We start from the raw sequence: 16353 nt of genomic DNA, 5'->3' as shown, positions 1-16353 counted from the left end.
GTTTTGTCCCTGGTTATGTTATGTGTGTCCAAAGGGTAGCCAAAATTAAAAACCCAAACTTTTGTATATGAAATTGATCAAGGAGAATCGTTCGTCGTAGTATCACGTTCTTTATCTTCAATTTCATAGAATATCAAATTTGATTGAATCAAATCTCCTTTTGAAATCAACATTACTTGACTAGACGTTACCCATGGTATTATTATATATATATTAAAGTTGTGGACAAAAAGAACAGTAAAGCTGAGATATTTTTGCCATTTTTGGTCCCTTAAATTACATTTCGGTCCCTACATTTTTGTTTGTGTGTCACTTTGTTTAAAGGATAACACTTTTATGAAATGGTAATTCTACAACTTTTTTTTTACTCTTTTGCTTCAATTGTTTTACCTGTTGCCACTTTTCCCCTAAGTTATTGTTTTTTACTTCTTCCGTTCAATTCTCTCGCTCCGCTTTTACTTAAAACGATTCCCATTTTTGTTATCGTCACTTCTTTAATTAATGGTTTTTTTTAATATGTAAAAGCATATATGAACAGTAAGGAATTGGTTTATTTTACATAAATGGTCCTTAGGTTTTGTTGAATTTGACGACAAAATTACATAAATTGTCCATATGGTTTACCCATGATGACAAATTCAGTCCCTACTACCTGAAAAGACCAAATTACCCTCACATTAACGGACAAAAAGCAACCAACATGCTACTTTACTTTACAAAGCAATACCTTCCGACCCCGACAACGCCGGTGAATCTTTTCTAGTTATTATTATTATTATTATATATATATATATATATATATATATATATATATATATATATATATATTAAAGTTATGAAAGATTTTAAGAGTAAAGTAACACCTTTTTTGTCAATTTTGGTCCTCCAACTTACAACATTGACCCTTCATCTTTATGCTTTTGTTCACAAACAACCCTTTCACTTTGGTTCGAATTTTTCATAACCCTCGCCTTTTATTACATGTTATTAGTATTTAGTCTTTTGGCAGAAATTGTCCCTCATCATTATTATTATTATTGTTAGACAAAATTACACGATTGGTCCCTGTGGTTTACCAGATTTAACATTCTCTTTTTGGTTTTAAATTAATGTTTTATTTATTAGAAAATATTCACCCAATACCATAAAACCCACTCACCATCTGCCATCACCACCACCACCACCACCGCCAAAATTTCATAAATGGTCCATATGGTTTACCTATGGTGACAAATTCAGTCTCTACTACCTGAAAAGACCAAATTACCCTCACATTAACGGACAAAAAGCAACCAACATGCTACTTTACTTTACAAAGCAATACCTTCCGACCCCGGCAACGCCGGGGAATCTTTTCTAGTTATTATTATTATTATTATTATTATTATTATTATTATTATCAAAGCATCCATAATAGAAGAAATATTTAGTGAAGTTCTTTTAATAAAAAAACTCAAAAAGATAAAGCTCATTGTATCTCCTACGAGAGTTTTTTCAATATATTTTTATGAGATGTTTTTTTTATTAGATGTTGTTTAGTTGCAATTTGTTAAAAAAAATATAGAACCTACACAATCATTGAAATTTTTTTATTAGAAGGGCTTTGCTAGTTAACAAACTAACTTGAAAATGTTTTGATTTGAAAAAACTTCTCTTATAGTTTTTTTCAGTTTTCATTTTTCAAGATTTTTTTAGAACTATTGAAAACACTATTGAAATACTCATATTGTAGATATTCTGGATTTATAAAAATAATTGTGTATTTGCTCAAGAAGGATAAGATTAGACATAAATTGAGTTCAAGAATTTCTAAAAGCACAAAATGATTCCACCATAATGGAGATGGTGTCGAGGCCGTATATTATTTTGGGATTGACCTTTTTTTTTAACCAAGGAATCTCGATCAATTGCTTCTTTTGTATATATTAAATAAATAGGATTAGTGGTTTACTAATATACCTATAATGAAAAAAATTATAATTTAACGGTCCATATCATTCTTAGGTGTGCCCATATAATTTGGTCACCTTGTGAACTCATATCAAAACATATTTGTAAATTATATGTATAATCAGTTTATAGGTATTTTCTAATTAAAGGTAGTATTTTTCAGTTATGATACGAAACACGAAACACAACTAAACTGGTTTGGTTCGATTTTAACCGAGATTGGGTCACTAGTGGGTTGATTTGCATACCCCGTAAGTAGGCAGATCCACGGATCAACACGTCAACAGTTTAATTATATTAGTTAAAAATATATATTTGACATTTTTATACGTGATGCTCTAAATTTATGTGGCCTTAAAAGTAAATCTCGTTAACATGGTGACCCACAAAAATTGAACTCTTATGTGTTTAAAGGAGTTTGGTCATTTTTAGCTAACAACAAATATTTTAGATTCAATTCCTTATGTTTTATTAAAAATATTTTAGAGAGATGTCGATCTCCCGATGAGTGTATGTCAAGATAGAAAGACAATCTTAGGTCATCTCCAATGTTAAATCCATGGAGAGTTCTATGGATTGCCAAGTATGAAAGAGAATGTATGCATTCACTTTATTCTTAAAAAATTCATAAACTTTCATTAGAATTCTATTGCACCCATTTAACTTCATACTCTCTCTCCTTTATATTATATTCACATTTAATCTATTAAACCCTTATACAACTCCCATTGTGGATGACCTTATACTCCATTGGGTAGAGAATAGGACCTCCGGGCGAGAACGTGATGTTGTGTTCCAACGGATCTTCAAAGATGTTGAGTTTAATAAGAGTTTTATAACGGTGTTTTACAGTAATATAGGGAAGATCTTGAACCAAAGGAGAGTGAATATGACCGTACAGGTTGAGTCTATGTGAGATTTCAGATTGGCTGTTTGTAGACGTCGATAGACTAGTCATAATAAATAAATGTATATGAGATTCTGCAACTATATATTTAAGTTGTTTGAGTCTATGTGGGATTTAAGATTGACTGTTTGTAATCGCCGAGAGACTAGTCATAATAAATAAATACATATGAGATTCTGCAAATATATATATTTAAGTTGTTTGAGTCTATATGAGATTTCAGATTGACTGTTTGTAGACGTCGAAAGACTTGTCAAATGCATACGAGACAAATATATATTTAAGCTTGGGAAGCGGTATTAAGCTCACCCAACTCGAGCTCAACTACACACCTTGTGTATGGTGCATGAAAGTTTGAGCAGTTTGAGATGGCCTTTGATTTTTACATGGAATTGGCTGTGCAACAAGATCTCACATCCCTTGAGGTGCACGTATTGTTAAGCTTAAATATATTATTTTGGAAAGTTTAGAAGATAAAACTATAGTTTTGGAATTGCGGATCATCATACAAATATAACAAGAATCCCAATATTTAACGGGATTTTGATATCTACTACAAATATAAACTTACAAAAAAAAAAATATAAATATAAACCAAAATAACACCACAAAAAATGATAATAAAAAATCATTTGACTGTTGACTTCGTCTTGTGTAAAATGCCTATTGGGCTAAATTCTTTTTCTTCGTTACATGCAACGAAATTTTCCGGAAGATACCAAGCAAATACACTCCGTCACGATATAATTATAAACCTCTCCTCTCTTCTTTTCTTCCTTCTAATTTTAAACTTCACCCATTCACCTTTCGGTGTTTTCAGATCGATTTGCCTTTTCAATTTCATCTGTAAGTTCTTCAAACCCTTTTCGCGTAAACACTCATGCATGATCAATCTCTTTTCTTCAACGTTTTCTCCGATCGTCCGAAAATAATACGAACGTTTATCTGATTGCTTGTATGTATGTATGTATATGTATGCATGAAATCGCTAGGGTTTCGATTTTGATAGATGAAATTAATTCCCCTGTTTTCATTTTCTTTTTGATTTATTGCTTTTGGTTTTGGGTTGAATTCGTTTTCATTTCTTGATCAAGAATAAACCCCAATCGTGTTGACTTCACTTTACAAGTCGTTTCACACACACTCGTGTGTCTCTCTTTCTTTATCAAAATAAGTGTTTGGATGTATGATCGATCAGTCATTTCAGTTTTCAACTAGCTTGTTATATCCAAGAACTACCAAATCAAGCAACTGCGCAGCTAATTTTAACTCAAATCGACAGGTTTTTAGATAATGGAATCCAAGGAGGAAGTTCATAGTGATGATGGATCTTTTGAATTGATCGACTTTGATGATTACGCTGTGAACATGGAAGATATGAATATAAAAGCTGATTTCTTTAGCAACAGGGTATGGTCAAAGAACATAAGAAAGTACTATAAATCGAATGAAATCTAAATTTTATTATTTTGTTGCAGGATATCTCCAGTGATGGTTCTTATGACTTCCTTTCTTCTGAACTATCTGATATACTTGTTCTAACAGAAGGAGAAGCTTCTACTTACGAAGACCTTTCTGCTCAAATCAAATTCTTTTCACTCGAATCAGAAAATGAAGCCAAATCTGATCCTTCAGAAGAAGAAGAAGAAGAGTTTTCAGGCATGGATTTTCCTGATAGTGTCGATATGGTAACACATTAACATTTATCTCCTGCTTTTCATCTTCTTTTGTTAATCATTTCTTGTTTCTTTTCTTATATCGCTTCTTTGTTTTCAAATTACAGAGTAGGAAGCGAAATTTTATGACCATGGCTTATGAGAACTCGAATTTTGATGTTCATGATTACCCTTTTCACATAAAGTTAAAGGATAACATAACAATAAAAGAAATGGCAAAAAACCACATCCTTCGTTACCTTCCAGCGAAATCATTAGCTAAGTGTCAACTTGTTTCTAAAGAATGGGATTTATGGATTTCAAGCCCATTTTTCGCACACACCCAAAGTCGATACTTCAGTCAAACCTCTGGTTTCTTTCAAGATGATGCTGAAACTATTCGTTTCATCTCTCTTGACAACTCTTCTTATGGGGTTCCTTACCCTTCCCTTTATTTCCTTCCACAAAAGGTTTCTATAAAAAGCTCTTGCAATGGGTTGCTTCTTTGTCAAGCTTCTGATGATGAAAATGAAATTTACGTTTGTAACCCTGCAAACAAAGAGTGGATTCAGCTTCCTAATTCTGGTTACTACCATGGAAAAGAACCAAAAAATGTGCTTGCTTTTGAACCTTCTTCTCTAAACTTTGAGCCACGTTATCAAGTTATATGCCCTTTCTCTGTTCCTGGTGAGGGACCCATTTTGTATTTTGACATTTATGATTCAAATACAAAATCTTGGAGGACTTGCGATGAGATATGTCTCGATTTCGATGAATCCGATGTTAAAAGTGAAGGTCTTTATGTAAATGGAATTGTTTATTGGGAAACTACACGTGGCGAGTTGTTGGCATTTGATTTGAAAAATGAGTTTTACAGTGTTCAGAAGCTTCCGTTAGGTGGTGCATTGTCGAAGGTCAATGGAGAGTTATGCTATGTCAAAGGGTATTATTGTCATTCCATCAAAATGTGTGTATTGGATGTTTATGGTGGTGGTGTTATGTCTTTGAAAAGTACAATGAGTGTTGATGTTCGTCTTGATGGTGTCGAAGATGGTGAGATGGTTGATTGCAGAGTTTTGGGTAATTCATGCGATGATGTTGTCGCTTTTACCTTGGAGAAGTCTCAAGGGCAGAATTGTCTTTTTGCTTATCATATGAAGGATCAAAAGGTTGAAGGCCCATGGTATGTTTGGAGCTCTATTAAGTTGTTTCCTTATGTTAACAGTCTTGTTTCTATAGGTTCATAGAAATCTATAGTCGACATTTTAATTTTTAGCAGCGTTTTTTTGTCACTAATTAGTGGATGGTTTAATTTGCCCCTATGAGGTGTTTTTGTACATGTGATGTTTATTATGTTTTTTTAACATGGGAATTTGTTCTTTTAAATAAAGTTTTTTGGATGTGAATTGTATTCCAATTATTTAGGGTATGATTGATGTTTTTTGCTGCAGATATAGATATAGAATAAGTTAATAAAAATATAGTTTGAATTCAAAAAATATACATAAAAACAAATATATACAAAGGTTGGTAAAGTATAATTTTGTAAAAAAACTAAGTCTGTACAAAAAACTGTAAAACAATAAGTTGTAAAAAATGTTAAAAAACCGAAGTATTAAAAAACTTTTGTTAAAAGATTCGACCAAAATTGTAGATTTTTTTAACATTTGGATTAAAATTACAAAAAAGGGAAGTGTTTGGATAAAAAGAACACCTTTAATTTGTTAAACACTGTAAACAAAAACCAAAAGTTTTGTCTAATTTGTATATGGACAAACTTGGGTTGTAAAACAATAAGCTGTAAAAAAATATTTCAAAAAAGCAAGTTTTAATTTATTTGTTTGTTAAAAGCTTAGAAAGTACCATATATATATATATATATATATATATATATATATATATATATATATATATATATATATATATATATTTGAAATTTAGGTTAAAATTGCAAAATAAAACTATTGATTGTAGCAAAACTTTTGTTAACAAACCTGCAAAGTGCAAACGATATTAATTTATTATACACTAAAAAACGATGAAATATAAAAAAATCTATATATGAACAGGAAAATGATATATGCTAATGGGCAACAAAACACCAAAAATTTAAAAGAAATAAATATTAGATGGTTTGTCAAAAAAATAAATAAATAAGAAGAATATAAGGACCATATTTTAACTTGTAGATAATGGGGCTTTATTAGTTTATTTATTCTTCAACAAAGTTGCACGGATGGTTCATTGGTTTGTGAATAAACAAAAAGTGCACACGTAATGGAATGGTTTGTGACTAATAAAGAAGAATGTAGGGGGCATAATTGTAATTCGAATTTACTTATTCTTCAACATTCAACATTCAACAAAACCATAAATAACTGTAATATCCAAGCAATAATCGTATATATTGTATAATTATATGTAAAATTATAATTACAATTACAATTATAATATATAAGGATTAGTGGATAAGTATAAGCTGTTATAATTTATTAATTTATCACAAAATCCGTAAAAGGGGATTAGGGGAATATAAAATTATAAAATATTGGATATAATGATTATTTTGTGTTTAAAAACCCTATTGGCCTAACCTTCTTTTCTACGTCAAGGTACCAAAGGTATAAACCTCTCTTTTCCCTTCTAATTACGCACTTCACCAATTTCACTTTCGGGGTTTTCAGAGCGATTTTCGATTTCAATCTGTATGTTCTTCAAACCACATTCATGCATAAAGATTCACGAATCATGATCCATTGCTTAATTTCTTCAAAGTCTTTACGATTATATGAAAACAATATACGAATTGAAAGTTTCTCTTATTGTTTTGCATGCATGAAACTGCTAGGGTTTCAACTTTTTATTAGGAAACAAATAATTCTTTAAAGTACGAAAACAATCATTATAAATATTCAATTTACAAACCTATTAACTCAATCCATAAAACCCCATACAGTTTGTGATATCAGTTCCCTACCGGATCGCCGAACTCAGTCGCTGCTCCCCCGCTGCCGACCTCCGCCGCTGCTCACCGTTGGGATACCTCTGTTCTGTGCTCTCCGGCCCTCTCGTTCACAAAGGTACATACTCTCTCTCTCTCTCTCTCTCTCTCTCTCTCTCTCTCTCTCTCTCTCTCTCTCTCTCTCTCTCTCTCTCTCTCTCTCTCTCTCTCTCTCTCTCTCTCTCTCTCTCTCTCTCTCTCTCTCTCTCTGTTATTGGGTTTATGACTTTATTGGTTTATCTAAGTAGCTGTACGTAATCTCTATTTATTTATAAAGACATAAAAGTTATCTGTCATCATTAGACATAAAACTTAGGAATTGGTAGCTTAAAAGAAATAGCTATGCTCAATTAAGAAGAGATCGACTCTTGACATAGCATGCTCAAGTTTGATATTGTACTACAAAAGATGAAGAAGGTGCATGTGGGGTTGTGTTTGGTGTTTAGAACTCATTAAAAACAGATTCACCCCTGCTTCTTAGATTTTGTGATAAAAATGTGACTTCTAAAAGATACAAAATATCATAATTGGGATTATTTTTTACAATTTGTGTATCGGTGAATTTATGGTTATTAGAAAGTAATGGTGGATTCAGATCTTTAAGCTTTTATTATGTACCATTATTATAAGAAAAGGTTATGATAATTGATAAATACACAACTTCAAATGTGAGATTGTTTTCTTAAACAAGTTAATACATTTTTTAAACCTGTTGATCATTTTCAAAGTTACATAAAATTTCAGTTTTAGTCCCTTCACCTTTGTGTTTTGATTTCTGTATAAGTGGCTGAACAATGTTTTTTTTATAACAAATGATGCCTTACAACAATGAGTTTTTGCTCACCCCTTAAAAGCTCAAAAGTTACCAGACACTAGATATGCATTTGGACATGACGAAAATACCCTTAAGGGTGAAGGAAATTTAGCACTTTACTTTGTTAAAATTGGTACAAAACAATTAAAATGACAAGATAAATTATGTCTGTTAGAATAGTTTAGACTCAATTCTTCAAGATTTTGAAGACTGTACAAGTTCCAATTTGATAAACAATGTAAAAGTATTTTATATTAATTATACATATTTTTTATTTTAATATATCATAATTTTGAACCAAATTAAAATTGTTTATATCATTTAGGCCTCGTTTGTTTTTCTACAAAAGTATTTTTGGAGCGCTTTTTCCTTCTGGTGGGTAGACGTTTCGCAAGTGCACGTCTTCTTCCGCAAACATGGAAAAAGACAAAAGACATTTAACCACTTCCAAAACAAACAACACCTTAGTTTTGATCGGTTTCAGCCCCTACTTCTAGTGTTTGTGTTTCACTCCTGTTTTTATTGAATTTGTTTTCAGTTCTTGATGAAAAACCCTCAATCGTTTTGACTTGACTTTACAATTTTGTATTCCATTGTTGTCTACTTTTCTCTAACCCTTTTTTGTTGTTGAATCGTTAGGGTTTTGATTATGGAGGTCAAAGAGGAAGTTCATAGTGATGGATCTTACGAATTCGTCGATTTGGATGATATCTCTAGTAACATGGTATGATTACAGAACATAAGAAATCAGTATAGAGTATAAACGAAATGACATCTAAATGTTTTCATTCTGTTTCAGGATCGATCCAGTGATGGTTCTTATGACTTCCTTTCTGAAGAAGAAGAAGAAGAAGAAGCTTCAAACACTACACCTGTTAATGAGGACAATACACAAATCAAATCTTGTTCGTTAGATTTACCAAATGAGGATTCAAAATTCGAGGATTCAACCAACTCTCATGATGAAGATGATGTTGATGAAGAAGATGGTGAAGATGAAGATGATGATGATGAAGAAGATGATGTTGATGAAGAAGAAGATGACGATGATGATGATGATGATGATGATGATGATGATGATGATGATGATGATGATGATGAGGATGAAGAAGATGATGAGGATGATGATGAAGAAGAAGATGATGATGAGGAAGAAGACGATGATGATGATGATGATGATGATGAAGAAGATGAGGATGAGGATGAAGAAGATGATGAGGATGATGAGAATGAAGAAGATGAAGATGATGATGAGGATGAAGAAGAAGATGAAGAAGATGAAGATGAAGATGATGATGAGGATGATGAGAATAAAGATGATGATGATGATGAGGAGGAGGAGGAGGATGAAGAAGAAGGTGGAGAATATGAAGATGATGATGAGGATGGAGAAGATGAAGAAGAAAATGATGATAAAGAAGGAATGGAGTTTCTTGCTAGTAACGATATGGTAACACTAACACCCATGTCTTTTTTTTTTTTTTTTTTGCATAAATCATTTTCGTTTACTGAATAATCATTATCACTTGTATTCAAGTTTACAGAATAAAAAGCAGAAGTTAGCGTTGATGCCTAATTATCATAAGTTAAAGGAAGAAATAACGATACAATACTTGGCAAAAACCCACATCCTTCCTTACCTTCCAGCCAAATCATTAGCCAGGTGTAAACTTGTCTCTAAAGAATGGGATTCATGGATATCAGGTCCATTCTTCACCCACACCCAAAGTCAATTTAGTCAAACTTCAGGTATCTTTGAAGACGAATTTGGATCAATTCGTTTCATCTCCCTTGACCACTTCACTTATGGGGTTCCTTTACCTTCTTTAAATTTCCTCCCAAAAGAAGTTTCCATAAAAAGCTCATGCAACGGGTTACTTCTTTGTCAAGATGAAAACGAAAATTACGTTTGTAACCCTGCAAACAAAGAGTTCATCAAGCTTCCAAATTCTAGTTACTACCATAGCCAAGAAGCAAAAATTGTGCTTGCTTTTGAACCTTATCTTTTAAATTTCCAGCCATCTTATCATGTTATATGCCCGTTCTCTATTCCTGGTGAAGAACCCATTTTGTATGTTGACATTTATGATTCAAATACAAAATCTTGGAGGGTTTCTGAAGAAATATGTGTAGATTTGAATGAATCTGATGTGAAAAGCGAGGGTGTTTTTGTAAATGGAGTTGTTTACTGGGAAACGACAGGTGGCGAGTTGTTAGCCTTTGATTTGAAGCATGAAATCCTTAGTGTTCAAATACTCCCCGGAGGTGGTGCATTGTCGAAGGTCCACGGAGAGTTATGCTATGTCAAAGGGCATTATCGCAATTCTACCAAAAAGTGTGTGTTGAATGTTTATCGTGGTGGTCTTCGGTCATTGAAAAATAGCATGAGTTTTTTTGCTCCCATTGACGATGTTAAAAAAGGTGACGTGGTTGATTGTAGTGTTTTGGGTAATTCATGTGATGATGTTGTTGGTGTGATTTTGAAGAAGTCGTGTGAAGAGCTGAATCGTCTTTTTGTTTATCATGTGAAAGATGGAAAGGTAGAAGGCCCATGGTTTATCTCGGGTTCTGGTTTTAATAAGTTGTTGCCTTATGCTAATAGCCTTGTCTCCATTGCTTAATGTTTTTTTTAAGTAGTAGTTAGTAAATGACAGTTTTGCCCCTTGGTACATATGCTATTACTTTGTTTTTTTGGATGTTTGATATCGTTTTAATTGACATGGTAGTTTCTTGAGATGTTTAATCTTGATTTTTTTAGGGGTTAATTTGGTATTTCGGTCATTATATGATCATATTTTGTTTGAATTGTGAGGTGAGAGAAGGGTCCATCTTTGTAGGAGGGGAAAGACACGGTTGACTTTTCTCAATTGGGAATATCGCAATGCTCTTTCTCTCTCCTCCCTTTCTTGAGTCCTTTCTTTATTCTTCATTCAGGTAAAAGTAAAACATCTCTCTTTTTTATGACTTGTTATCCGTAAATTCTTTCCGATTATAAGCAAAATGAAAAGATTCTATTTGGGAAAAGTCTTAGATTCTGAATGGTGTTTGGTTCGTATTTTGTAAGTCTTAACATTCATGTTTGTTCAAAATTTATAATCTGAGTTTTTAATGATGATGATAAACATGGAGATCCTTTGTTTCAATTTTCATGCTAAAAGAAATACAAATTTTCAAATGTGGGTTATTTCTGAATTCTTGTAATGTTAATACAAAAAAGGGTGTATGATTGATTTATGCGAATTTTGACTTTGGTTTTGGAATTTGGAATGTAGTTCTAAATTTGCATTGAGGAGGAAAATCAAGAAAAATACCACTACTACATAATTGTTAGTAAATAGATTATAGGGGTGGTGAATTAGAAGTTACAGATGAAGGTCTGATTTTTCCGGCAGAGGGATTCTAATTCCGAGGGCCGGAAAAAGTTCATCTTGACATATGGAACCGGCCCCAGAGGCTGCTCCGGCCCCCACATCGCCACCACCTTCAGATTATTCACCACCACCCTCGCCGCCTGAAGACGGTGAAGGAACTCCGCCGCCTGCCGCTCCTTTACAGCCGCCATCAAACCCAACCCCGTCGCGGAAGAAGCGACGTCCATCATCTACCTTCACCCCTCCTAACGTTTATCCGCCACGTGGCAGTGCTTCTAACAGAGATCCTGACAACAAATTACCCAAAAATTCTAACCGGAAATCACCATATAAATCAAACGACTATGATTCAATTTCAGATTCTGATTCCACCACCAGCATAACAATCGTCGCCGGAGTAGCTGCCGCCCTTGCGGTGTTTCTTGCTCTCGTTATCGTTTGTCTACTCTGTAATCGGAAGAAGAAGAAACCCTATTATTTGGACGACAGCCATGAAAAACCTCCAGGAGTAGGCGGTGGTGGACTACACTACCATGGCAAACCAGACCATGTCGTCAAATTTGGAGGTGGGCCTGGCGGCAGTAGTAATTGGGGACAATCACCACCGGTGAACACCGGTCGCGCGTCGTCGGGGGCAAGAATGTCAGCGACATCCGTCATGTCTTTAGCTTTCAGGAGCCAATTTTCATACGACGAGCTAGCAGCCGCCACCGGAGGATTCGCCGGATACAACATTTTAGGGCAGGGAGGTTTTGGGTATGTTCATAAAGGAGTGTTACCCAACGGGCAAGAGGTAGCTGTAAAGAGCTTAAAATCGGGCAGCGGACAAGGTGAACGAGAGTTTCAGGCAGAGGTGGAGATCATTAGCAGGGTCCACCACCGGTATCTGGTTTCACTCGTCGGATATTGTATTTGTGATGCGGAGAGGATTTTAGTCTACGAATACGTTCCTAATAAAACTTTGGACTTCCATCTTCACGGTGTGTATTTTTAAACATCTTTATTCACTTTATATTAATACATGTTGACCATATCAAAATGGTACAGGTTACACAAAAAACATTTCATGTTTTTTGTAGGAATGCATCATGAATCCAACTTTTATTTGTAGGAAAGAGTCAACTTGTTCTAGATTGGCAAACTAGAATGCATATTGCGCTTGGATCTGCCAAAGGACTTGCGTATCTTCACGAAGATTGTACGACATTATCACTCTATCATTCTCTCATGTGTTCTATTTGTCGATAGTCTAAACATTTCCTCAAATCTTGTAGGCCATCCTCGGATCATTCATCGAGATATCAAATCCGCTAACATTCTACTTGACCATGAGTATGAGGCGAAGGTATGTTATGTCGGTAAAAAGTAGAAATACTTTAAATGAATGAATACATTTGTGGGCCATTATAACATTTCATGCACACATAAAGATATTGTTCGTTTTGAACTTATAAGTGGTTCACGAGTCTTGGTATTACTTTACTCTGAGAACGTAGAACGTTTAACTATGTTGTTCTATGAGACTCATTACTATTGAAATCCATATCTTATAAATAATGTTTTGTTATCTTTCAGTCGACGTGAGACTAAATTCTATACACCAATTAGTGTAAACTTAGTCTCACGTCATGTTAGTTGAAGGGGAACTAAGAATTTGTTATAAGGTTATTTCACCTATCAAAAGCATTTTAAAATTATGATTACATAAGATCTTAAAATAATATTTGGTGGATGGAACTAGACGGTACAAAACATAACAGAATCGTTTCTGGGGTGTTTGACATGAACGGAACAAGAACAATATAACAAAAACCAATTCAAATGGGAAAAAATTTCTAATTTTTTTGTCTTATCCAAAAGAATGAAACAAATAATTTGCGACTAAAATGCCCTTTATTACTATTGGATTCTTTCTCATTTAACTTGAGTACTTGAGTCTCTTTCTTCCCTGTCACATTTTTCACAAATCAAACTTTCCAATTAATAGAAGCAAATCCCATTTACATAATTTTTTGGAACTTTGTTAAAATACTTGACTAATCTCGATTCTTTCCATTAATTTAATGAAGAAAACGAGTGAGAGCAACACCCATCTTTGTCATCATATAAACTTGTGTGTATATTTTTTTATAATAGGACTTAAAAATCACACGATGTTTCTCATTCATAATTGTTATATGTTAAAAAGTCAATATGATAAGTTTCAAGGATAACTTGGTAATTTTAAATCTTTATTCTATCATTTTCCGATTTTACGAAACATTATACAAACAATTTGTTTTGTTTAGTCCATTCCAGTTCTATAGAACTTTTACAGTTCCATCTAATATTGTCCCATTACCAAATGCTATCTAAAAGAACAACTATATACCTATGCAAGAATAGTAAAGAGATGGGTGACCGTTTGGAAAGTGCTCGAGTCATGTTCTCTAAAATTGACACTATTTTAGTAGCGTGAAGGATATCACAACTACCAATAACTTCCATCATGGTTTTAAGTTTATCAAAAAGGTTATTTGGATATTTTGTTGCAGGTGGCTGATTTTGGATTGGCTAAACTAACATCGGCTAACGACACACATGTCTCAACTCGTGTAATGGGGACTTTCGGGTGAGTTATTTATCTATAAATTAAAATGATGAAGTGTACGATTTTTTTAAAGTTTTTGCATATAAATTTCTCCAGTCTATTGAATCAATTAACAGGTACTTAGCTCCGGAGTATGCTTCGAGTGGGAAGCTAACAGATAAATCAGATGTTTTCTCATTTGGGGTCATGTTATTGGAGATATTAACAGGAAGGAAACCGGTCGATCCCTCGAACGACTACATGGATGACAGTCTTGTCGAATGGGTTTGTAACTAGCTTAACCTAATTCAACTTCTTAACCTTCATGAATTTTATATAAACTTTAGTAGTTTCTTTTTATAACTTGTGAAATTAAAAAACAGGCGAAACCACTCATCGCGAAGGCATTAGAAGATGGAGACTTCAACGAGCTCGTGGATCCACGTTTGAAAGGTAATTACGATCAGAAAGAGATGTCCCGTATGGCTTCTTGTGCTGCAGCTGCAGTTCGACATTCTGCTAGAAAGCGCCCTAAGATGAGCCAGGTTAGATTTAGGGTTTAGGATTTTGTTTTCTCTAACTTCCTTAATTAAATTATGTCAAAGATAAATTCATGTGTGCATGAACTAATTGATATATGGTATTTGACATGAACAAACCAGATTGTACGAGCATTGGAAGGGGATGCATCGTTGGATAGCTTGAACGAGAATACAACAAATGGAGGGACACCAATAAGCAATGGTGAAACGAGAGTTTATGACACAAAAGACTACAATGATGATATGATGAAGTTTAGGAAGATGGTGATGTCGAGCCAAGAATTTGAGAGCAACGAATACAGTAGCAGATCGAGTATGAGCAACGAGACGAATAAATCATGACCTTTTAGAGACAAAAACTATAAACTTATGTATAGGGCTAAGAAATGTGTTGGAAAATGTACCATTGGAGGTTGGTTTTCCAAAATAGACATTAATGAACCATTTACACTAACACTAACACTAACCTAATCCATAAAAATTAGATAAAGGGGATGTGAGAATCAGACAGTCCTTACCGACAGTAGAGACGATCCTTTCGATGATGACCTCCGACATAAAAGAAACATAAATAAAAAAAATTGACTTGTTCATATGCCACGCCGAATAATCTTCTACGATATGAAACATTAGCATGCAATAGATAATAAACAGTGGAATGTGACTAAATAAAAAAGATAAAAAAAAAAAAAAAGCAAATACATGCAATAAGTTGCACGTATAAAACGAAAATAAATGAATAGATAAATTGGGTTGTTCATTTTGCCCACAATGAGTAATTTCCTGCAACATTAAACGTTAGCCTACAATAAGGAATAAACTAGTTAAATGAGACTAAAGAGATAAAAACAAACATGGACAATTGAAAGCGAAGTAAATATTGCAAAGATACACAACGTAGACGTAAATTAAAAATAAAAAACTAGCAACCGTGGATCATCTTCGAGGGACCTATCCTACGGATCATCTTCGGGATTACAATAATGTTTAGGAGATTCCCTAGTAATATATGTCAATAAGGCAACTGGGGGGGGGGGGGATGGAGTACACCTGGTGAACACTTAGTTCAAAAACACCTACAGGTTGTGAGCATGCTAGTGTTCCAATTGACTGTCTAGAATAATTCGTGGTCGTCATCTATACTCCATTAGACGACTGGATCATCTTTAAAGTCAAGGCCTCTTATCACCTATTTTATCTTTCATATCTCATCATCTATATCATCTTTTTATCTACCCATCTCTACCTAACATATTTATAGGTATAAAAATACATATACAATTTAAATTAAGAAAAACATGTATAAGTCGTTCATCTAGCATAAATATCAGGAACACAGATAATAGGTACATATAGAATGTAATTATCTTAAATACTTCATATCTATGTGTAAAATGAAAGTAACTATGCACTTACTTGTTAAAGTGATGACTCGAAACTCGGACAGTGCTTCGCTACTAGCTACTGAATTTTCCTCTGACGTAACCTAGTATCATTATCACTAAGTTTTAGTTTAATATTCTATGTGACTGAAAATAGCCTAG

At 33.6% G+C, this 16353-nt stretch overlaps 2 protein-coding genes across 2 annotated transcripts; both read left to right on the top strand.

Annotated features, from left to right (window-relative positions):
* Positions 1 to 3561: 3561 nt before the first annotated feature.
* On the top strand, positions 3562 to 5912 carry LOC145160183 (putative F-box/kelch-repeat protein At3g22730). Its single transcript, XM_079079292.1, has 4 exons — positions 3562 to 3703; positions 4140 to 4267; positions 4336 to 4545; positions 4641 to 5912. Exons 2-4 carry the CDS (start codon positions 4151 to 4153, stop codon positions 5757 to 5759), a joined length of 1446 nt encoding a protein of 481 aa, XP_078935418.1. The 5' UTR covers positions 3562 to 3703; positions 4140 to 4150; the 3' UTR covers positions 5760 to 5912.
* Positions 5913 to 11227: 5315 nt separating this feature from the next.
* Positions 11228 to 15264, top strand: LOC145160182 (proline-rich receptor-like protein kinase PERK5). Its single transcript, XM_079079291.1, has 8 exons — positions 11228 to 11261; positions 11600 to 12678; positions 12810 to 12896; positions 12973 to 13043; positions 14233 to 14309; positions 14405 to 14552; positions 14651 to 14812; positions 14930 to 15264. Exons 2-8 carry the CDS (start codon positions 11763 to 11765, stop codon positions 15149 to 15151), a joined length of 1683 nt encoding a protein of 560 aa, XP_078935417.1. The 5' UTR covers positions 11228 to 11261; positions 11600 to 11762; the 3' UTR covers positions 15152 to 15264.
* The last annotated feature ends 1089 nt before the right edge of the window (positions 15265 to 16353 follow it).

This window comes from Lactuca virosa, chromosome 2, assembly GCF_052849685.1.
Source record: "Lactuca virosa cultivar CGN04683 chromosome 2, Lactuca_virosa_CGN04683_v6, whole genome shotgun sequence".
Classification (NCBI taxonomy): Eukaryota; Viridiplantae; Streptophyta; class Magnoliopsida; order Asterales; family Asteraceae; genus Lactuca; species Lactuca virosa.
This window is presented reverse-complemented; position numbering and strand designations above follow the sequence as displayed.

Coding starts and splice junctions, on each gene's coding strand:
- LOC145160183 (XM_079079292.1), top strand. CDS start 4,151: ATGGAATCCAAGGAGGAAGTTCATAGTGATGATGGATCTTTTGAATTG. Junction 4,268..4,335: donor CTGATTTCTTTAGCAACAGG/GTATGGTCAAAG, acceptor ATTTTGTTGCAG/GATATCTCCAGTGATGGTTC. Junction 4,546..4,640: donor TTCCTGATAGTGTCGATATG/GTAACACATTAA, acceptor TTCAAATTACAG/AGTAGGAAGCGAAATTTTAT.
- LOC145160182 (XM_079079291.1), top strand. CDS start 11,763: ATGGAACCGGCCCCAGAGGCTGCTCCGGCCCCCACATCGCCACCACCT. Junction 12,897..12,972: donor TGCGTATCTTCACGAAGATT/GTACGACATTAT, acceptor CAAATCTTGTAG/GCCATCCTCGGATCATTCAT. Junction 14,310..14,404: donor CGTGTAATGGGGACTTTCGG/GTGAGTTATTTA, acceptor ATCAATTAACAG/GTACTTAGCTCCGGAGTATG.